The sequence below is a fragment of the Bos indicus genome, chromosome 11 (genome assembly GCF_029378745.1).
Source record: "Bos indicus isolate NIAB-ARS_2022 breed Sahiwal x Tharparkar chromosome 11, NIAB-ARS_B.indTharparkar_mat_pri_1.0, whole genome shotgun sequence".
Classification (NCBI taxonomy): Eukaryota; Metazoa; Chordata; class Mammalia; order Artiodactyla; family Bovidae; genus Bos; species Bos indicus.
In genome coordinates, this window is record NC_091770.1 from 73,352,121 (window position 1) to 73,373,443 (window position 21,323).

Consider the following 21,323-nt stretch of genomic DNA (forward strand, 5'->3'; position numbering starts at 1 on the left):
TACTACAGAAATATAATGAATCATGAGACAACTATGAATAATTAATCAATCCTGAGGATCATTGGAAGGGCTGATGCTGAAGCTAAAGCTCCAATACTCTGGCCACCTGATGCAAAGAGCCGACTCATTAGAAAAGACCCTGATGCTAGGGAAGACTGAAGGCAGGAGGAGAAGGGGACGACAGGGGACAAGATGGTTGGATGGCAACACCTACTCAATGGACATGAGTTTGAGCAAGCTCCAGTAGATGGTGAAGGACAGGGAAGCCTGGTGTGCTGCAGTTCATGGGGATGCAAAGAGTCAGACACTACTGAGTAACTGAACAACATGAATAATTATATGCCAACATTTTGGACATCCTAGAAGAAATGAATAAATTCCTAGAAACAGATAGCCTACCAAGACTGAATCATGAAGAGATAGAAATCTGAATAGACTTACTACTAGTAAGGAGATTGAATCAGTAGTCAAAAACCTCCCAACAAAGAAATGTCCAGCTCTTTCCGCCATCTTTCCCTGCCGCCAGAATGGTGCGCTTGAATGTCCTGGCCGATGCTCTCAAGAGTATCAACAATGCCGAAAAGAGAGGCAAACGGCCAGGTCCTTATTAGGCCATGCTCCAAAGTCATCGTCAGGTTTCTAACAGTGATGATGAAGCATGGTTACATTGGCGAATTTGAAATCATTGATGATCACAGGGCTGGGAAAATTGTTGTGAACCTTACAGGCAGGCTAAATAAGTGTGGAGTGATCAGCCCTAGATTTGATGTGCAACTCAAAGATCTAGAAAAATGGCAGAATAACCTGCTCCCATCCCGTCAGTTTGGTTTCATTATACTGACAACCTCAGCTGGCATCATGGACCATGAAGAAGCAAGACGAAAACATACAGGAGGGAAAATCCTTGGATTCTTTTTCTAGGGATGTAATACATACAAATAAAATGCCTCAGAGGACAAAAAAAAAAAAAAAAAAAAAAGAAATGTCCAGGACCAGATGCCTTCATGGTGAATTCTACCAAACATTTAAGGAAGAATTAATACCAAGCCTTCTCAAGCTTTTACAGCAAATGGAAGAGGAGGGAACTCTTCCAAAATCATTATACGAGGCCAACCTAAACCAGACAAGGACACGACAACAAAAGAAAATTAGAGACCAGTATCTCTGAGGAACACCCATGCAAAAATCCTCAACAACATATTAGTAAACTAATTTCATGGTATATTACAAGGATCATATACCATGATCAAGTGGGATTTATTCTAGGGATGCAAGGGTGGTTCAATATCCACAAATCATTGTTACACTACAACACATTTAACAAAACGAAGGATAAAAACATATGATCATTTCAATAGGTACAGAAAAAGCACTGGAAAAAATTCAACATCCTTTTTAAGATAAAAATTGTCAATAAATTGGTATACAGGGAATGTACCCCAACAAAATAAAGGCCATATTTGATAAGCCCACAGCTATCATTCTCAATGGAGGAAAGCTGAATGCTTTTCTTCTAAGAATAGGAACAAGACAAGGATGCCACTCTTGGCATTTTTATTCAACATGGTATTGAAGTCCTAGCCAGAGAAATTAGGAAGAAAAAGACATGAAGACATCTAAATTACAAAGGCAGAGACAAAACAGTCACTATTTGCGGATGACAGGATTTTATATATGTTAATTGAAAATCCTAAAGACTCCACCAAAAACTATTAAAACAAATAAACAAATTCAGTAAAGTTGCAGGGTACAAAATCAATACAAACATCTGTTGCATTAATTTTTGTTTTTGGGTTTTTTTTTTTTTTGCCATACCATGTGGCTTGTGGGATATTAGCTCCCCAACCAGGGATCAAACCCAAGTCCATGGCAGTGAAAGCCCACATCCCAACCATAGGACCACCAGGGAATCCCCCTGTTGTATTTTAATACACTAACAACTATCAGAAAGAGAAATTAAGAAAACAATCCCATTGACAATAGCATCAAAAAGAATGAAATACTTAGGAATAAATTTAACCAAGGAGGTAAAAGATCTATACCCTGTAAGACATTGATGAAAGAAACTGAAGAAAACACAAATAAAAGGAGATATTCTACGCTTATGGTTGGAAGGATTAATGCTGTTAAAATGTCCATACTGCACATAGTGATCTACAAAGTCTATGTAATCTGTATCAAAATTTCAATGGCATTTTTCACAGAAATAGAAAAAAAAAATCTTAAAATTTGGGCTAGATGGCAAATCCCAGTCAACAACTGGGAATGGAGATAGGCTTCTTGAACTGACCTAGGCTTTAGAGTGACATGGTACATACCTAGAGTGTTACAGAGAGTGTTATGAGTTATTAAAGGAATTTGTGAAAATATATTTCTTACCAGTTGCTGCTATGGGGTTGTTTGCTCAATGACTGAAGTAGAAAAATAAGGAAGTATCTAGATGGCCTCTCATACTCCCTATTAAGACTTTGTCTGCTAGTGTGTAACAGACTCCTTTTATTTCTTTTGGCTGTACCTCCCACCAACCAGGATCTTAGTTCCCTGAACAGGGATCAAACTCATGATTGCTGCATTGGGAGCACCAAGTCTTTACCACAATGGCACCCCACTCCGGTACTCTTGCCTGGAGGATCCCATGGACGGAGGAGCCTGGAAGGCTGCAGTCCATGGGGTCGCTGAGGGTCGGACACGACTGAGCGACTTCGCTTTCACTTTTCACTTTCATGCATTTGAGAAGGAAATGGCAACCCGCTCCAGTGTTCTTGCCTGGAGAATCCCAGGGACGGGGGAGCCTGGTGGGCTGCCGTCTCTGGGGTCGCACAGAGTCGGACACGACTGAAGCGACTTAGTAGTAGTAGTAGTAGTAGTAGTACCTGGTAAATCCCCTGATCCCTTTTAAAAACTGAGGAAAGGTTATAAATTCTTTTCTCAGAAAATGCACAGCTAATACACACAAAATATTTTTCATAATTTCAGGGGGCCACATACTTCTGAAATCTATTCTGGACTCCAAGATAAGGACTGTTCTCAGCTATGTTTTCTCCCAAGAGTCAGCCCAACTCTCAGTCCTATTTTATTTTTAAAAAATATTTACATAGCTGCACTACATCTTTAGTTGTGGCATGTGGGATCTAGTTCCCAACCAAGAATCGAACCCTGGTCTGCTGCATTGGGAGTGGAGTCTTAGCCAGTGGACCACCAGCGAAGTCCCTCAGTCCTATTTTAGAATATAGTAAGTTTCAGTTCAGTTCAGTCGCTCAGTCGTGTCCGACTCTTTGCGACCCCATGAATCGCAGCATGCCAGGCCTCCCTGTCCATCACCTACTCCCGGAGTTCACTCAGACTCACGTCCATCGAGTCAGTGATGCCATCCAGCCATCTCATCCTCTGTCGTCCCCTTCTCCTCCTACCCCTAATCCCTCCCAGCATCAGAGTCTTTTCCAATTTAGTAGATCAGAAGCAGGTTCTGGAAGCAGGTGGGTTTGGGAGATTACTAGGCATTACTATACATTCTATGTACTTTGCAAAGTATATAGACATGAACAATGCGACGGAAGATGCCACATTCTGGATCTTTCAGGAGGTCGTTATGGTCACTACAAATAATGGTTTCTGACCACAGATCCAGCTGAATCATTCAGCAAATATTTACTGGGCGCCTGATATGTACAGGCACTGAGCCAGGCAATGAGCTCACCAAGATAAAAAAGACACCATTTGTGTCCTTGATGAGACATTCACATGAAAAAGCATGAATGTAGTTATTGGTGGCCTGAAAATAAAGGTTACCTAAGACTGAGAGGCATTCTGAGGTGACGGAAAGGACTCTGAGTTTGTGATTTGATTTTTGGCTTCACCTCATTCTAGTGTGGCATCACTCAATCTCAGATTGCCTCATCTATCAAGTGCGGCAAATAAGTAGATGAGAACTGTGGCAAATTTTCAAAAAGATAACCTTTAAAAAAATTAACATGGACAAACAGAAAAGGCAAGTTACAGGCTTATTGAAAATGACAGCTGAGAGAGTCACCCCCAAAGGGAAGAGCCTAACTCTTCCCAGGCTCTACGGACACCACCGCGCCCCGCACGCGGTCACAAACCGCCCAATAAACCTTCCCGGACGGATCAAGTTCCGCTTCCGCAGGCAGGTTTTCGCTATAGGCGTGAGCGAAGGACGCCAGACGCAACGTAGCGTCGGACCTCCCCATTGCGCATGCTCTGGAGGAGAGGCTGAGAACGGAAGGACGGGGGAGTGGCCAGACGCCGCGGCCGGCCGGCTCGCTCTCCCTGTGGCCCCGCGCGGGAGGCGGGGGCGCGCACACGCTCGTTCGCGCGGCCGGCTGCGTACAGTAGTGACGGCCGCGCGGGAGCGGTCACATGACCGTAGCGGCTGCCTGTACAGTAAGGACCCAATATGGCAGCGGCGGTAGCAGTGGTAACGGCAGCAGGAGGACCGGCCGCCCCATAGACCGCCCCCAGCGCACCACCCCCGTCGCTTCCTCTGCTCCGGTGCTCCTCCGGCCTGACTTCCCCTTTCTCCCACCTTTCCCGGCACCGCGGGAAGAACAGCGCAGAGCAGAGCAGGCAGGGAGGGCGGCCGGAGCCCGGACACGGGAGCCTCCCAGTCAGTTCAAGACCCGACATGAGGGAAAAGGGCCGTAGGAAGAAGGGCAGGACCTGGGCGGAGGCCGCCAAGACGGTAAGGCGGAGGGAGCGGACGGGAAGGCTGGGAGGATTTCGTTCCCTCGCCGCCCTCCCTCGGTCGCAGGGGAAGGGAGGTCAGTGGCACTGCGACCCGGCTAAGGGGGGCACAAAACCGCGCGGCGAGGGCGGCGGTTTGTGTCGGGCTTGTGGTCCCTGTGGGAATGGAGGCGCCTAGCGGAAGAGGGTCGCCGCGGGGCTGTGGCTTCTCCCCGCGTCTGCGGTGGTTCCTCTATGGTGTTTTGAAGCTGCCTGTTGGAGTCACTGCGCTCTCACCCCCACTCTGTGGTAGCCCCTGCCCCAGCATGGGGAAGTCTGTTGTGCTTGCACAGTAACCGGTTCTTCTCCCTTGTGCGGCTGAGGAGCCTCCATTGGATGCGGATAGGAGAAGGCTTGTGCATGCACCCAGCCCCAGAAAGAAGAGGGGAGCGGTGGAACTGGGTAGAATTGACCCGCTGTAGCAGGCACACCGCTCGACTCCGGGGCCCCTGCTTGTCTGGGCTCCTGGATCCGGCCGGAGGTCACGAGGCTCTTGTTTTATGTTTGCTGTTGGAGCCGAAAGTGCAGGAGGTGTTTAGAAACGAAGTAACAGGTGGGACTTGTAGAATTTTTTTTTTTTTCCTGTTTCCGTAGAGACCTACTCAGAACAAGGCAGCAATGCATGGTGGGACCTGTAGTTTTACCCGGCCTTGATTTTTCCGTAGCTAAAGTGGTGATGGCCTCACGAAGTTGTGATTAGTGGATAAAACCATCCTTTTTTTCCTTCTAAATTTATCTTAACGAAATTTAGAAGTAGGTTTAAAAAACAGAGTATTGAGGATGAGTGAGAACTTTTATGTTTTTTAATGAAAAAGTTAAAAGCGTCCATGTATATATATTTAGAAATGAAAGGTTTGGAGAAAGTCAGGTTCATTCCATCTTCTGAGGGTGCAGCAGAAAAGTAATAGGACGTGAGACAGCAGCATTTTAGTGTTGGGAGGCGAGAAGGATGGAAGCATTATTTTTAATGGTGAATCATGACAGTAATACTTGTATAACCTGGAGAGCCCCTCTGAATGAAGCCCCTCTTTATGGTGTGTTGTATGTTTTATTTTTTAAAGGGGAGTTTTCTGAAGTAACAAATGTTCACTGTGGGAAAGTTAGGGAAATTATAGTATTTTAGTATAAAGAAGGAAATAAGTCATGCATTTAACCAAGCTCTGTTAACATTTGATATATTACCGCCCCGTCTTTTTTATTTCCCCAAATCTGGGTATTTTTGTTTATTCATTCTTGCACATTTGCTTTGTAAATCTTGTGCATTTGTTTTGTAAATGGTATGTTTTAGAGGATTCATGAATCTTAAACTTGTTTGTCTGGGTTAGTAGGAAATGTGTAAAAGTTAGTGAATAAATAAAAGCACATTTTATTTGTTGAGTGCTTTCATTTACAGTGTACCTTCATAACTGTAATTGCTGGTCGTTTCCCTCCAAAGAAAAAACTCTAGAAATAATTTTGTTGGGTGGTGGGGAAATTCCTCCTTCACAAAAGGAGTGAAGGAGGAATTGTTCTACTTGATCAACACTACCTCAAGACCTCTTTTAAAGGATAGTAAATTTTATTCATAAGTAACCAGATCCCAGTCTTCATTGTGTTAATTAATTTTAAGTCTCTAGAATTTCATGAGTACTTTATGAATTATCTCTTTGGATAAAACAGTCTAATCTTTGGGAGACTGTGACAGGAAAAATTTGCATCTACAGTCTATTTTCCTATAGTAAATAATTATGTTTGCTCATTTATAACAAACATTTCAAGCCTTAGCTAGTTATGTGCAAGTAATATTTAGAAGATGTAAAGACTGGAGCTAATCAGTAGATCTTTGAGTGAGTTCCTGAAGCGATTGGTGTATTAGTGGTTTGGTATTTTTATTTGATTCTGGCAAATATATAAGAGCTCAGACTAAATAAAAATGAATTTTAGAAAGAGAATGGTAACACTAAAACTTCTTTTTTCTAGTATCCAAAATCTAGAAAACACTCTACTCTTTTTTATCATCTATAAAGTATTTAAACCTCAGTGGTCAAAGGTTTCTGTTTACAGGAGAAATAGGTAGAAGTAAATGTGAGAAGAATAAACAAAAGTAAATCTTTAATATTTTCAGATGCAGAGTAATGAGATCAGAAAGTTAGTGGTTTGACAGAGATAACTTTGACCTAAATTAGGAAACTGTATATTTTATAAGATTAAGAGAACCAGGAGAAGCAAGTCTTAAACTTACCTCATAGGCATTAAGGCCAAATGTTCTATGAACAGAGTTTCAGAAAGGATATATTAAAATTATTCATTGAGTATAGGCAATGTCTAATTCATATTTTATTATGTTCTTGGTACCTACATTGTAGAGCTATCCTGTTTTAGAGAACGTTATTAAAATGGGGTTGTGTTCCTGACCAATAATAGAGCAATAGATAAAATTACTCACGTATATATGTATTTATATCACATATGTTTGTGATTTGGGGTTTTGTGTGTATGTGAGAGAGCTACACAAATTGATACAGGATTGCTGTGAACAACCTGAAAAAGGAAAAATAATGTGATTCATAATTATTATATAATCATGAGATTATGCCAAAGTCTGCTTAAATGTAGAGAATAGATGAGTTCCAATAACTGAAGACATCCAACAGAGAAATAATGGAATTAAGATTCAGTTGAACTTGAATGCTCATTCACAACACTGGATTGTGTCCCTACTGATCTTATATTTGTCTCATAAATACACTAGTTATAAAAAGCATTATTCAAGTATTTAGTTAACCCTATTACATTTTAAATTTATTTATTTATTGGCTGCACCCTGTGGCTTGCAGGATCTCAGTTCCCCTACCAGGGACTGAACCTAGGCCATGGCAGAACCCAGGCCATGGCAAGACTGGAATACTAACCCCTAGGCCACCGGGGAACTCCCATTATGTGTTTTAAATTTTTTTTTTTTTTTTCACCATTTACTTCTATTTATTCATTTTTCTAAGAGGAAATGCTTCAGTCTCTGGATTGAAAAAGGAGAAAAGTTGGCTTATATTTTTATATATTGAAATCTTTTCAGTGAAGATTCTAGACTTGACTTTTTTTTCTTTTAGCTGAGTTCATGATCATCATCTAATTTAATAATACTAATTTATTATACTTCTTATACGTGTTTTAAATTTTAAAGGTAGCAGTGATAGTGGTGATGATGTGATTTGGATGAGAGACCTGCAGGATAGTATTTGGTGCAATTAAAACAGAAAAATTTGTAGTAAGCCAGAGATAATGAAAATCTTTACATTGACTTTAGAACTGTGTTCGAAGTTCCGCTCATTTTTTTTTTTTTTTTTTAAGCAAAACAAAGCATTGTATCATGTACACATTAGGTGACATCCCTGAGGAATTTAGCTGTTTTTACAAAATAGAACTTTCAAAAGAGTATAATTTTGGTGATACTTTTTTTTTTTTTGACGTTTTCCCTTGTCACCCACCACAACTGGGGACACATCAAAAGGGAAAAATGTCTTTTTTGGACAAGTTTGTTGTGATTGTAGGTGAAAGAGAGCAGCAGACCTTAGAGACTGCATTAGGTTATCTTTGAGGAGTGAAGTGGTCAGAGTGTAAGTGAAGGATGGGTGTTAGAGGTGAGGAGAATAGCAGGCGAGTGTAGATCTTTAGCATGTGATGTCTAGACAGAAGGAAAAGTGTTTTTTTTTTGTATCTAGACTTCACTTAGTGGTTAATACTGTTTGGAAGGTACATAGGTTTTAAAATTTATGTTATTTACCTAAAGTCATTTGGGCTTCCCTGGTGGCTCAGTGGTAAAGAATCTGCCTGCAGTACAGGAGCCACAGGTTCTAGCCCTGGGGTGGGAAGATCCCCTGGAGGAGGTTATGGCAACACACTCCAGTATTCTTGCCTGGAGAATCCCCATGGACAGAAGAGCCTGGTGGGCTACAGTCCATAGGGTTGCAAAGAGTCAGATACGACTGAAGCGACTTACCACACTTGCCTAAAGTTACTTAACTTTAGGGAATAGAGTGGAAGAAAATTTGTATTAAAGGAATAACTCTCATAAGCTAATTACCTTTCTGTAGGAAGTATTGAAAATAGAAAAGAATTACTTAAAAGTAAAATGATAAAGTACATGTAATGATTAGAAAGAAAAAAGTCTTAAAATATACTTTAGAAAAAACAGATGTATTAACTTAAAAAGTTTCAGTTCTCTTAATCTTGACCATAAGTAATTATCTTCTGCTAGGAGTATGGCCAGGCCTGGGGATATCTCCTTGGACCTGTATTGGTTGGCCAGAGTCTTTTTATGTCTGTGTTTGTCTTATGTTTGTACTTGTAAATGTTAGAATCTCCAGGAGAGTGTGCATCTTGGAAAACCATACTAAAGAAATATATTGTTTTTGTAATATTGTTTTATAGAAGGTAAAACTGGACAAAATCTTCCTGGAATATGTTAAAAATAGAATGAGAAAGATTGTGAAGAGCGTGGGTGAAAAACTGAGAAACTGCTCTAACCCATACTTTTCAAAATTAACCAGTTTTTTTTGAGGTATAATTGACATAAAATTATAAGATATTAGATACGTTTATGAGATTTCCATCTGCAGGTCTGTTTGTGCTAGGGCATTCTTTGCTTGAGAGATCTTCATTTTTGCTTTAATACCGAAGTAAAGTTCCCTTGTATTTTGCCCTTATATTTTGTATTATTATTTTCAGTTCATCCTTCCTTCTCTCCTCTTCTCATGTTCCTGTCTTGAAAGGCCACAAACTAAGGAAAAAGGAAGGAAAAAAATCTTTTTTGAACATATAAGTTAAAAATTTCTGTGGAAAGTGCTGCTGCTGCATCTCCTAGAATTATGACAGGAGCTGAGAAAATGATGTCAAATTTGCAGAAGTCCTTACTCTTTCCTCATCCACAAAATCTGTTATCTACTTTTAAAAGACTGTGCAATTTTGCTGTCAGTGAAAGGGCATTATGTTTTCACTACAAAAGCTATCTGGAAGGAGGCCAGTTGTGTGGAAGATAGAACTACAGGAACCTGATAAGTAAGGTTTGTCTGCTGTCTTTATCCTTTTTATTAATATATGCATGCATACTAAGTCGCTACAGTCATGTCCTACTCTTTGTGACCCTATGGACTGTAGCCCGCCAGACTGCTCTGTCCATGGGATTCCCCGGGCAAGAATACTGGAGTGTGTTGCCATGCCCTCCTCCAGGGGTTCTTCCTGACCCAGGGATCAAAGCTGCATCTTTTATGAGTCCTGCATTGGCAGGCGGGTTCTTTACCATTAGGGCCACCTGGGAAGCCAGAAGACTTGGAATGCTCCACCAGTTCTGTTTTCTTTCTTTCCATATCTCATAGAGGCCATCCTCATAGTTTATAGTGTTGTAGTATTGCGCGATTTAGTACTTTTAGTACAGTTTGATTTATCATGTTTTTAAAAGGTTTTTGAGCGTACTTAAGTTTCGAATTCTTTAGATAAGACTTAAAAACAATAGTGTTAGTTTTCTATTACAGTTATATAGGCTCTTTTAAAAAATAACTCATTCATTCATTCATTTATATTTGGTTGTGTGGAGGGCCTTTTCCTTGCTGCCTGTAGGCTTTCTCAGGTTGCGGAGAGCAGGAGCTACTTTTTGTTCGGTGGTTTTTCTCCTTGCGGAGCACAGGCTCCAAGCACATGGGCTTCAGTAGTCGCAGCACATGGGCGCGTTAGTTTCGGATCTCCTGCTCTAAAGTGCGGGCTCAGTAGTTGTGGCGCATAGGCTTAGTTGCTCCTTGGCATGTGGAATTTTCTTGGATCAAGGATTGAACCCATGTCCCCTGCATTCGCAGGCGAATTCTTACCCACTGTATCACCAGGGAAGTCCTAGACTCATTATTTTTAAAAAAGTAGAACGGCAGTATATAGAGAGTCTTGGATGAGTCACTATACTGAAAATAGGAATTAAATGCATATGCAAATATTGAAAATAATTTAGTTACCAAACTGAAATTAACGTGCTTAGTCACTCAGTTGTGTCTGACTCTTTGCGACCCCATGGATGTAGCCCTCTAGGCTCCTCTGTCCATGGAGATTCTTCAGGCAAGAATACTGAATTGGGTTGCCACGCCCTGCTGGATCTGTTGTCTTTGCCATTTTGGTACATTAACAGAGCATTTCTTTAGTTGCTTTGTTCAGTAGAACTTGATGGAAATGATCTGTATCTGTGCTGTCCAGTACACTAGCTACTAGTTACGTGTGGCCATTCAGCACTTCAAATGTGACTAGTGGGACTAAGGAACTGAATTTTGAATTTTACTTAATATTAATTAAGCTTAAATACCTACGTTTGTTTAGTGGCTGTTATAGAATAACTTTCTATGCTTATTGACTTTCTCTGTATTTTTCAGTAAACTCTTTTTTTTTTTTTTTTTGCTTCCTGGTCTTTTTTATTCTAGTTTCTAAGAGTGCAGTGTAGATGAAGAAAACTGGCCCTTTGTGATACATGTCACAGATCTGTTTCCCAATTTTGGCTTTGACTGATTTATGCATTTTTTTTTTCTGCCCAGACATTTTTTTATGTTAATATATTAATAAATAAATTTGCCAATCTTTACCTTTTGTGTTTTTCTAGGTTTTACGTCCTATTAAGAACAACATTCTCAAAGATTATAAATGAGTGCTTTAAAAAAATGTTTAGCTGTAAAGGTGTATATTCCCCACATAAAATGCATATTTTGTTACGAACAAGTAGGAAGAAATTCAGTTCATATGTATCAGTAAGACTGTGCTTCTTGATGGCAGAGACTTTTCTTTTAAATGTTTCTACCTGCAGAGATGAGTGCTAAATCTTTGTTGTTGTTTTTCACCTTTTTTATTGGCGATAAGACACTGTTGTCACTTTAAAGAGAGCACAATTTGAGTAAAATTAGTCAACTATATTAAGTATTGTTTGCCAGGAAAACTGGTTCAGTACCTCTCTCTTGTTTGTGAAAGAAAGTTATTTCAAGACACACCATGGTATTTGCCTTCCAAGACCCTTTTGAATTACATTTGGATATTTCTGTGGTAATTTTACTTCTGACCTTGCTTGGCAAAACTAAAATTGGTTAATTGTAAAAACACATGTACTGAGTCCTGAACATCAAGGGACACTGTAAACCTAATTAATTACTGCATCTTCTCGGTAATTTGCTCTTTTAGTAAAAATTATGTTGTGAAACACTTGTCATTTGAAAATTCTTTTGCTGCTGATGTTTAGCAGCAAACATCATTGATACTGCATTTAGAATAGACTTTCAATAGCTTGGGGTGGCCCACATCATCTTGAATCTTTAACCCACTGATGTCTGAATTATTTAGTAGTTGGTTTAGCCATATTCAGTTTCAAATAAAGTGCTTAACGATGTTAGTGACTTATTCTAAAGAGTAACATAAAAATTTTAATGTATTGCTATTGATTTTATAGTTTCCTATATAATTTGAGTGGTTCTGGCAAATTTTGTAAGTTTAAATGGATGGTACCCACGAAATTGATATTTTTGGAAAGGTTTTCTCTTTGACATTGTGTTTGTGTGTGTGTGAGAGTGGTGGAGAGGGGAGAGAAGGAGAAAGAAGATGTCAAAAAGATGGATTACAAGATAAAGATAAAGATAATGAACACTTTTCATGTATATCATTAAACACCTATGAAAGATGTAAAGAGGAATATAGGTCTATATATACATATATATATATTTATATGTGTGTATATATATATATTTTTTTTTTTTTTGGCATCTCCCGAGCAATATGCAGGATCTTAGTTCCCCGACCAGAAATTGAACTCATATCCCCTGCATTGGGAGCCCAAGGTCTTAATCATTGGACCTCCAGGGAAGTCCCAAGACTATTTTTATTAGCAGCTTGGGAATAACCTTAACAATCTGGATCTGATTTTGGTTGTTTAATTTACTGAGCCTATTGTGTCAGCTTGGACAAGTCATTTAAATCAGTGCTCAAACACTAGTGTGTATAAGAATCATCTGGGAAGCTTATTATGATGTAGATGATTATTCAGTAGGTCTGCAGTGTAGCCAGAGATTCTGCATTTGCAATAAGTTCACAGGTGATGCTGGTGCTTTGGTATAAGGACCACTTTGGGAGTTGTAGGGACTTTAGACTAACTGTTCTCAATTTCCCCCAACTTTAAGATAGAGATAATAGAATTTACCCTAAGTCGCTTCAGTCTTGTCCGACTCTTCACAACTCCATGGACTGCAGCCCACCAGGCTGCTCTGTCCATGGGATTTTCCAAGAGTACTGGGGTGGGGTGCCATTGCCTTCTCCGATGATTAGGCTAGAACATGTGAAAAATTCTTTGACGATACATGGTATGTTGTTGACTTTCCTGGTGGCTCAGTGGTAGAGAACCCATCTATTAATGGAGGAGATGCAGGTTCGCTCCCTGGGTTGGGAAGCTGGAGAAGGAAATGGCAACCTACTCCTGTATTCGTGTTTGGGAAACCTACTCCTGTATTCTTGTTTGGGAAATCCCATGGACAGAGAAGCTTAGCCAGGTATAGTCCAAGGGGTTGCAAGTGTTGTAAGCATGGTTTGTTAATGTTACTGAAAAATTAATAAATGTAGATCATCTTATGTTTCTGAATGAGAAAACTGAATATTGTACAGATGTTATTTCTTATCAGGTGTAGAGGTTTGAAACAGTTCTAATGAAAAGCTTTCTAGTCTCAGGGACCCCATTTGCCACTTGTTTCCCAAGGTCAGTGTGGAATGAATGACAGAGACCTGAACAAGCTGTAGACAAGTTTGGGAACGCAGTGGAAGCTCTATATCGTGCTTTAGGAGATTGTGTGCCAGATCCCACTCTCTTGACTTAGACTTTGTGAACCGCTATGGAGAAAGCACGTAGCAAGCAATGAGCAAGCAGCCTCAAGTTTCTGAGTGACTCCTGGCAAAAAGTCAGCAATAAAACAGTAAGGGACTGAAACCTGCCAACAAGTAAGGTTCATGGTAAGCCTGGAAAAGAATCCCAAGCCTCAGATAAGTTCACAGTCCCAGCTGTCACTTCTGTTCCAGCTCTGTGAGACCCTCAGCAGAAGACCCTCTTAAGCCATGGCCAGAATCCTGCACAGAACTATTAGATAACTTGGTATTGGGTTCACCTAAGTTCATCATAAACCATAATCATACCATAAATTTGAGTTGTTGGGGTTGTATAATAGCAAACTAAAAGTAATATTAAAATCTAGTGGAGGAAGGAACATGGAAAGGTTGGTCTCAGAGAGGGTTTGGCCTGGATATTCAGGGGTGAATATGGATAAGGGTATTCCAGGCAGAAGGAAGGCTGAAAAAATGCAGCGTATGTTTTATGCATGCTGATTTACCTTTGAGTCTTATGAAGTATAGTAAAAGATAAGGCCAGAAAAGACAATCTAGGATCCAGATGTGGAGAGTTGTAGAAGTTGAACTGACAGATATTTTTATTTTAGTAGTTGTAATGTTTTTCTGCAGGTGACAACATCATTGTCTGTGTTTGGGGCCATTTGTGGGGTGTATTGTAGAGAGCTGAAAAGTCTAGCTACAGAGAGGTTATCAGGGTTAGAGTAGGGCTCTTGAATTAAAAGGATGCCTAGGGGTATACATTTTTTCCCCCCATCATTCAGTGTTTCTTATTTTATACCCATTCCACGTACACCTCTCATGCTTACAGGTCTCCAACAGAAGCCTATGCTTAAGATCTGCCAGTCTCCTGAAATCTTCACCTAATAGGAGGTTCTGGCATGTTTTTCAACACAACTGAATTGTATGATTTTTGAGAGGGAAAAAAGAAAGCAAACTCTTTTCCCACTTCATTCTAGCTCATGTTGATTTTTCTTTTCTCTGAATTCTTATGCCGCTGTTCTTCCTGTTCCGCTCTCCTCTGTGCCGCTGGTCTTCTGGGTTGTTGAGGTGGTAGAATCAATCAGGAGTCTGTGTTGCACAACTCCAGGGGGAGCCATTCATATTCACATATTGTATTTTATGTGAATATTGCTTTCTAGAGTTGTGTATCACAGTGACTCTGGGTTCCATGATGCTTTTTGTGAAAACATCATTAAACATTAATTTATTTGGACTTCCCTGGTGGTGCAGTGGATAGGACTCTGCCTGCCAATGCAGGGGACATGGGTTTGATCCCTGGCCCGGGAAGATTCCACATGCTGTGAAGCAGTTAAGCCTGGGTGCTGCACTACTGAGCCCACGCACCTGGAGCCAGTGCTCCTCAGCGAGAGAAGCCATGGCAAGGAGAAGCTCATGCACCGCAACTAAGAAAGCCCACGAGCAGCAGTGAAGACCCCGCGCAGCCAAAAATAAAAGAATTGAAAAAATACTGGGATATTTCAGTTCAGTACAGTCGCTCAGTTGTGTCCAACTGGTATATTTATTTCTGATCAAATTTAGAATATTTTTGCTAGGAGAAAAACAATTATAGGTTTGTGATAGAAAAGTCACACCTTGAGAACAGATGGGTGGGCAGCAAGAAGGGCAGCTTTTCCAGTCTTTTTAGTATTGGATTTGCTTCATATGTATTTCCCAAGTCTGTTTCCTGCAGACAGAGGTGGTAGCAAATGACAGAGGTTTGATGAACGTGTTAGCTGTGTGGTTTTTTGTGAACACTTTACTTTTTAGACTTTTTAATATGGTGGATTACATTGATATTTCAAATTTTGAATTGGCCTTGCTTTCCTGGGGAAAGAAACCTTACTTGGTTGTGTATTATACTTTATATATATTGCTGGGTTTGTTGAGGACATTTATAGCTATGTTCATAAGGGATATTAATCTGTAGTTTTTTTGTGTTGTTTATGACTGGCTTTGGTATCAGGATAGTGTTGACCTCATAAAAAAGGAAGTCTTCCTTCCTACTCTGTTTCCTGAGAGAGATTACAATTGATCTTCACTATTCGTGGATTCAATACAGTTGACCCTTGAACATCTTGGGTGTTAGGGATGCCAACCCTCTCTGTACAGTCGAAAATCTTCAAGTGACCTGTAGGCAGCCCTCCATATCTGTGGCTCCTCATCCATAGATTGAACCAACCTTGAATTGTGTAATACTGTAGTTTTTACTGTTGAAAAAAATTCCTTGTATAGGTGGACCCATGCAGTTAAACCTGTATTGTTTGAGGGTCAGCTGTATTTGTGGATTTACCTGCTTGCTAAAATTTACTCCTCATCCCAAAATCAGTACGTGGCACTTTGGTCTATTCATGGACATTGGCTGAGTGGCAAAACATTTGTCACCTGACGCTGAGATCTCTGCTGAAGTCACACAAGGTGATGCTGTGCCTTCTTGTTACAGCTCTCATAGTGAAAAACGTGCCTTTTGGCGGTCTATTTAATGTCATGGTGTGCGCATTTTTGTGCTTTTTGTTAGGCTCTCACTATTTAAAATGGCTCCCAAGTGTAGTACTGAAGTGCTGTCTAGCATTCATTCTTAAATGCAAGGAAACTGTGCCTCATGGAGAAAATACCTGTGTTAGATAAGCTGTGTTTAGGTGTGAGTTACAGTCCTTTTGGCCATGAGTTCAAAGTCAGTGAGTCAGTAACATGTATTAAATAAGATACCTCCAAACAGAAGCACGTAAAACAAGGTCACGTTGACAAAAACATGACCAGAGGCTTGTAGGAACTTTGTATTTCACTTAGGAGCAGTGGATCAGTATTTGCTAATTTAACATTCATGGTGACTTTATAGAGCATAACTATTGTGAATAATGAGAATGGACTGTGTATAGAACTGGTGTTATTTCTTCTTTAAATGTTTGATGGAATTAACCATTGAAGCATTCTGGGGTCTAGAGATTTCCTTGGTGGGAGCATTTTAACTACGAATTCAATTTCTAGTATAATTATAGAACTATTCAGACTTCTTGTGTAAGTTTTAGTAGTTTGCAGTTTTCCAGGAATTGGTCCATTTCATTTAAGTTGTTGAGTTTATGTCTGTAGAGTTGTTGGTAGTGTTCTCTTATTGTTTGCAGTCTGTAGTAATATATCCCCTCTTTATTCTTGATACTGGTTATTTGTCTTTTCCCTTTTGTTTTTTTTGGCTAGAGATTTATCAATTTTTAAAAATCAATTGAAAGAACCAACTTTTGGTTTCATTAATCTTTCTCTTTTTGTTTTCAGTCTCACTGATATTCATTATCTTTATTATTAGTAGTAGTCATTTTTCATACTCCACCCCCCCCCCCCCCCCCGCCCCCCGCCCCACTAGCCTCTGGTAACCATTAATCCTTCTGTGTCTTGGGTTTGCCTGTTCTGGACAGTCCATATACATGGAGTCCTACAACATGTGGCCTTTTGTGTTTCATTTTTTTCACTTTAGCATAATGTTTTCAAAGTTCATCCATATTATAGTGTGTATCCTTTTTTGTGGCTGAATAAATTCCCTCATGGCTATACCACCTTTTATTTATCTGTTTATCAGTTGATGGGTATTTGGATTGTTTATACTTTTGGCTATTATGAATAATGCTGCAGTGAATATTTTGTGTACAACTTTTTGTGTTAACGAATGTTTAATTCTTTCTGGTATGTAGGAGGGGAATTGCTAGGCCATGTGTTAACTCTGTTTAACTTTTTGAGGAATTGAATTATTTGTCTTTTTGTTGATTTCTAAGAATTCTTCATATACTGCATCAGTTCAGTTGCTCAGTCGTGTCCAACTCTTTGCGACCCCATGGACCACAGCATGCCAGACTTCCCTGTCCTTCAGTATCTCCCAGAGCTTGCTCAAACTCATGTCCATTGAGTGTCAGTGATGCCATCCAACCATCTCATCCTTTGTTGTCCCCTTTTCCTCCTGCCTTCAGTCTTTCCCAGCATCAGATGTCTTTCCTGTGAGTTGGCTTTTCACATCAGGTGGCCAAAGTACTGGAGCTTCAGCATCAGTCCTTCCAATGAATATTCAGGATTGATTTCCTTTAGGATTGCCTGGTTTGGTCTCCTTTCAGTCCAAGGGACTCTTAAGAGTCTTCTCCAACACCAGGTTCAAAAGCATCAATTCTTTGGCACTCACCCAGCCTTCTTTATGGTCAACTCTCACATCCATGCATGATTACAGGAAAAACCATAGCTTTGATTATACTGCATACATGTACCTTATCAGACACACAATATTGTCTTTGTGGGTTCTTTCACTTTTTTTAGAAATGGTCTTTAAAAATATTTTAATCAATCACTTAATTAATTAGACTACACTGGGTCCTGGTTAGGCAATGCAGGATCTTTAGTTGCGACACGTAAACTCTTCATTGGGGCATGTGGGATCTAGTTCCCTAACCAGGATCCCTGCATTAGGAGCTCAAGAGTCTCAGCCACTGGACCACCAGGAAAGGCCCTTTACTTTCTTGTCCTTTAGCACACAGTTGTTGTTTTTTTTTTAAGTATTTTAACTTCTATTGCATTAATTTTTGACTGTGCTGGATCTTCATTGCTATGCAGGCTTTTCTCTAGTTGTGGCAAGCAGGGGCTGCTTTCCAGTTGCGGTGCGCTGGCTTCTTACCGCGAGGGCTGCTGCTTCTGTTGTGGCTTCTTCTGTTGCGAGGGCTTCTTCTGTTGTGGAGCACAGGCTCTAGGCACACAGGCTTCAGTAGTTGTGGGACGCAGGCTGTAGAGCATAGGCTCATTAGCTGTGACTCGTGGGCTTAGTTGTTCTGCAGCATGTGGGATCTTTCCAGATCAGGGATCGAACCTGAGTCTCCTGGGTTGACAGGTGGATTCTTTACCACTGAGCCATCAGAGAATCCCCTGGAAGCTGACTTTTGACCAAACATTTGAAAGAGATAAAGGAGCAAGCTTTGCAGATAATCGGGCAGAGAGCCCTCTACAGAGGGGGAGCAGGCGTTATGAGGACTCTGAGGCAGGAGTGTGCCATCTTGGTCTAGCAACTCTGAGGAGGCCAGTGTAGCTGAAGTAATGTGACTAAGGAAGAGAGATATAGGAGTTGAATTGGGAGGCAGCATGTTCATTATTCGGGCTATACTCCCATTTCCTAGAATTCAGGGTAGATTTTCCTGTCTTCTTGTTCCAGTTTACTGTCCAACTCCTCTCATACCAAATGTCCTCTGGAGTACTTTTGGATTGGCATTGGCCTGTGGAAGGTAACATCCTTCTCTGTGACAGGTGATGGCCAAGGTTTCAATAAAAACTGTAAAGTCCTTCAGAGGTTTTCAGAAAATTATGACTTTTTTAAAAAAAAGTTTTAATACTGACATTATTCAGGATATATCAGCTTCCTGGTTTTTTCGGTGTTCTTTATGCTTTATTTCTATAGTAAATTACTTCTGTCTGTATAATGGCAACTAGGATCTGTATATCTGTTGGATTAGGTATTGTTGAATTTGTTGTCTCAAATTCCCTTCTGACAGGATAGTGCTTTTACTGTTAAAATATTGAACACCTACCATGTATATAATAGAAATAAGCTAACTAACTCATCAGATCAGATCAGTTGCTCAGTCGTGTCCGACTCTTTGCGACCCCATGAATCTCTTTTTCTGTGATCCAGCGGATGTTGGCAATTTGATCTCTGGTTCCTCTGCCTTTTCTAAAACCAGCTTGAACATCAGGAATTTCATGGTTCACATATTGCTGAAGCCTGGCTTGGAGAATTTTGAGCATTACTTTACTAGCGTGTGAGGTGAGTGCAATTGTGCAGTAGTTTGAACATTCTTTGGCATTGCCTTTCTTTGGGATTGGAATGAAAGCTGACCTTTTCCAGTCCTGTGGCCACTGCTGAGTTTTGCAAATTTGCTGGCATATTAAGTGCAGTACTTTCACAGCATCATCTTTCAGGATTTGGAATAGTTCAACTGGAATTCTGTCACCTCCACTAGCTTTGTTTGTAGTGATGCTTTCTAAGGCCCACTTGACTTCACAGTCCAGGATGTCTGGCTCTAGGTCTTTGATCACACCATCGTGATTATCTGGGTCGTGGAGATCTTTTTTGTACAGTTCTTCTGTGCTCATATTGAAACTCATATTTTAACAAACAGGCTAAAAAGAAAAGGAAAATAAGCTAATTTTACTAAGCAATCGTGTATGTAAATTATAAATACAGCAATATAGTAAAACAACACACCATGATTAATCAGAATGTATTCCAGGAATGAAAGTTCCTTTTGTTATTAGGAAATTATTAATTCATCAAATTATTAGGTTAAAAATGAGCAACTCTATGTAGAGATGGTACTTGCCCAGCTCCCTAGGCAGGGATTTTATTTTTTAGACCCCCTTATCTAGGTGGTGCCAAGTGACTGTTTTTGCAGGGAAATGTGAGCAGAAATAATGTGTCACTTCTGGGTCAAGGTATTTAAGAGCAGGGTGTGCCCACTGAGTAGGAATCAGGTGCACTGAACCGTTAATAATATGTTCACAGCTCAATAACTGTTTATAATATAATAATAACTTGTATTGTGTTACGCTAATGAAATTTTGGGATTTGGTTATAGCACCTAGTGTTACCTCACAGGTATGAGCTATATGATTATCTCACATGTTAAAAAAGCAGTTATTTAAATTCAGTGTCTGTTCAAAACCTTTTGATTATACATACACATACCCAGGAAGGTAAACTTAATTAGAATTTCTTTCTGTGTATGGATGACTTAAATATAACTGACTCTGTGTTTGGCTTATTTAAATTTATTTTCCTTCTAAAATAGCAGTCTTGGGAATAGCGGAAATAAAACTCAGCATATTGTCCTTTAAAAAAAGAAGGACATACCCAAACTTCCATTACCTGACTGCTTTTGTTTTTTTTTGTTGTTGTTTTTTGAGTTTGGGCAGAAAGATATTTTTATAACATAAAGAAAATTTCAGCCTAGTAGCCAACATCACAATGATAGTGAAACACTAGAGATAAACATATGAAAAGTATGACAAGAAAATTTGCTTTCATTATTTTATTTAACATTGTTTTAGTTATTGTAGCCACTGTAGTTAGGCATGAAAAATAAATGAGGTGCAAACATTAAAAGAAGAAAAAAGTTGCTATTTGCAGATACTGTGACTGCTTATTTATTAGAAATCCCCAAAGTATCAACTAAAAAAATCTAGGTAAGAGTTTAAAAAGATGATTGTTAAAGTAAATATATAAATAGAGTACCTATATCCCAATAATTTGGCTTCCCAGGTGGCGCTAAGTGGTAAAGAACCTGGCTGGCAATGCAAGAGATGAAAAGTGCTGTTTTGATCCTTAGATCAACAAGATCCCCTGGAGAAGGAAATGGCAACCAACTCTAATATTCTTGTCTGGAGAATCCCATGTACAGGCGAGCCTGGCAGGCTTCAGTTCATAGGCTTGCGAAGACTCAGACACAACTGAAGTGTCTATTGTCTATGCATGCACACACAAAGTTGAATAAGGAGTGTATAGAGTCTAGGTGAAGAAAATACAAAATCCTGGGAGAGGATGGAGAATAGACTTGGAAAATCAGAGAGAGTGACGTTGCACCTATATTTGAAGAATCAATATAATAAAGAGATTTTAATTCTTGTCAAGTAAATTTATAAATTTAAAGCAATTCCACTCTGACAAAACAAATCAAACCTCACCTGGGTTA

At 39.9% G+C, this 21,323-nt stretch overlaps 1 protein-coding gene and 1 pseudogene across 2 annotated transcripts in view; both read left to right on the forward strand.

Moving 5' to 3' along the window:
- Window positions 1-503: 503 nt before the first annotated feature.
- Window positions 504-948, forward strand: LOC139185819 (small ribosomal subunit protein uS8-like; annotated as a pseudogene).
- Window positions 949-4,293: 3,345 nt separating this feature from the next.
- The window catches only part of ASXL2 (ASXL transcriptional regulator 2), a 113,628-nt gene continuing 96,598 nt past the window's right edge, over window positions 4,294-21,323 (forward strand). Inside the window, exon 1 of one of the 2 annotated variants that reach the window (XM_070799005.1) lies at window positions 4,294-4,699. In XM_070799005.1, coding sequence (XP_070655106.1) covers window positions 4,643-4,699 — 57 coding nt within the window. In that variant the 5' untranslated portion in view covers window positions 4,294-4,642. The remainder of the gene's footprint in view (window positions 4,700-21,323) is intronic. The other variant, XM_070799001.1, reaches the window with a different exon arrangement.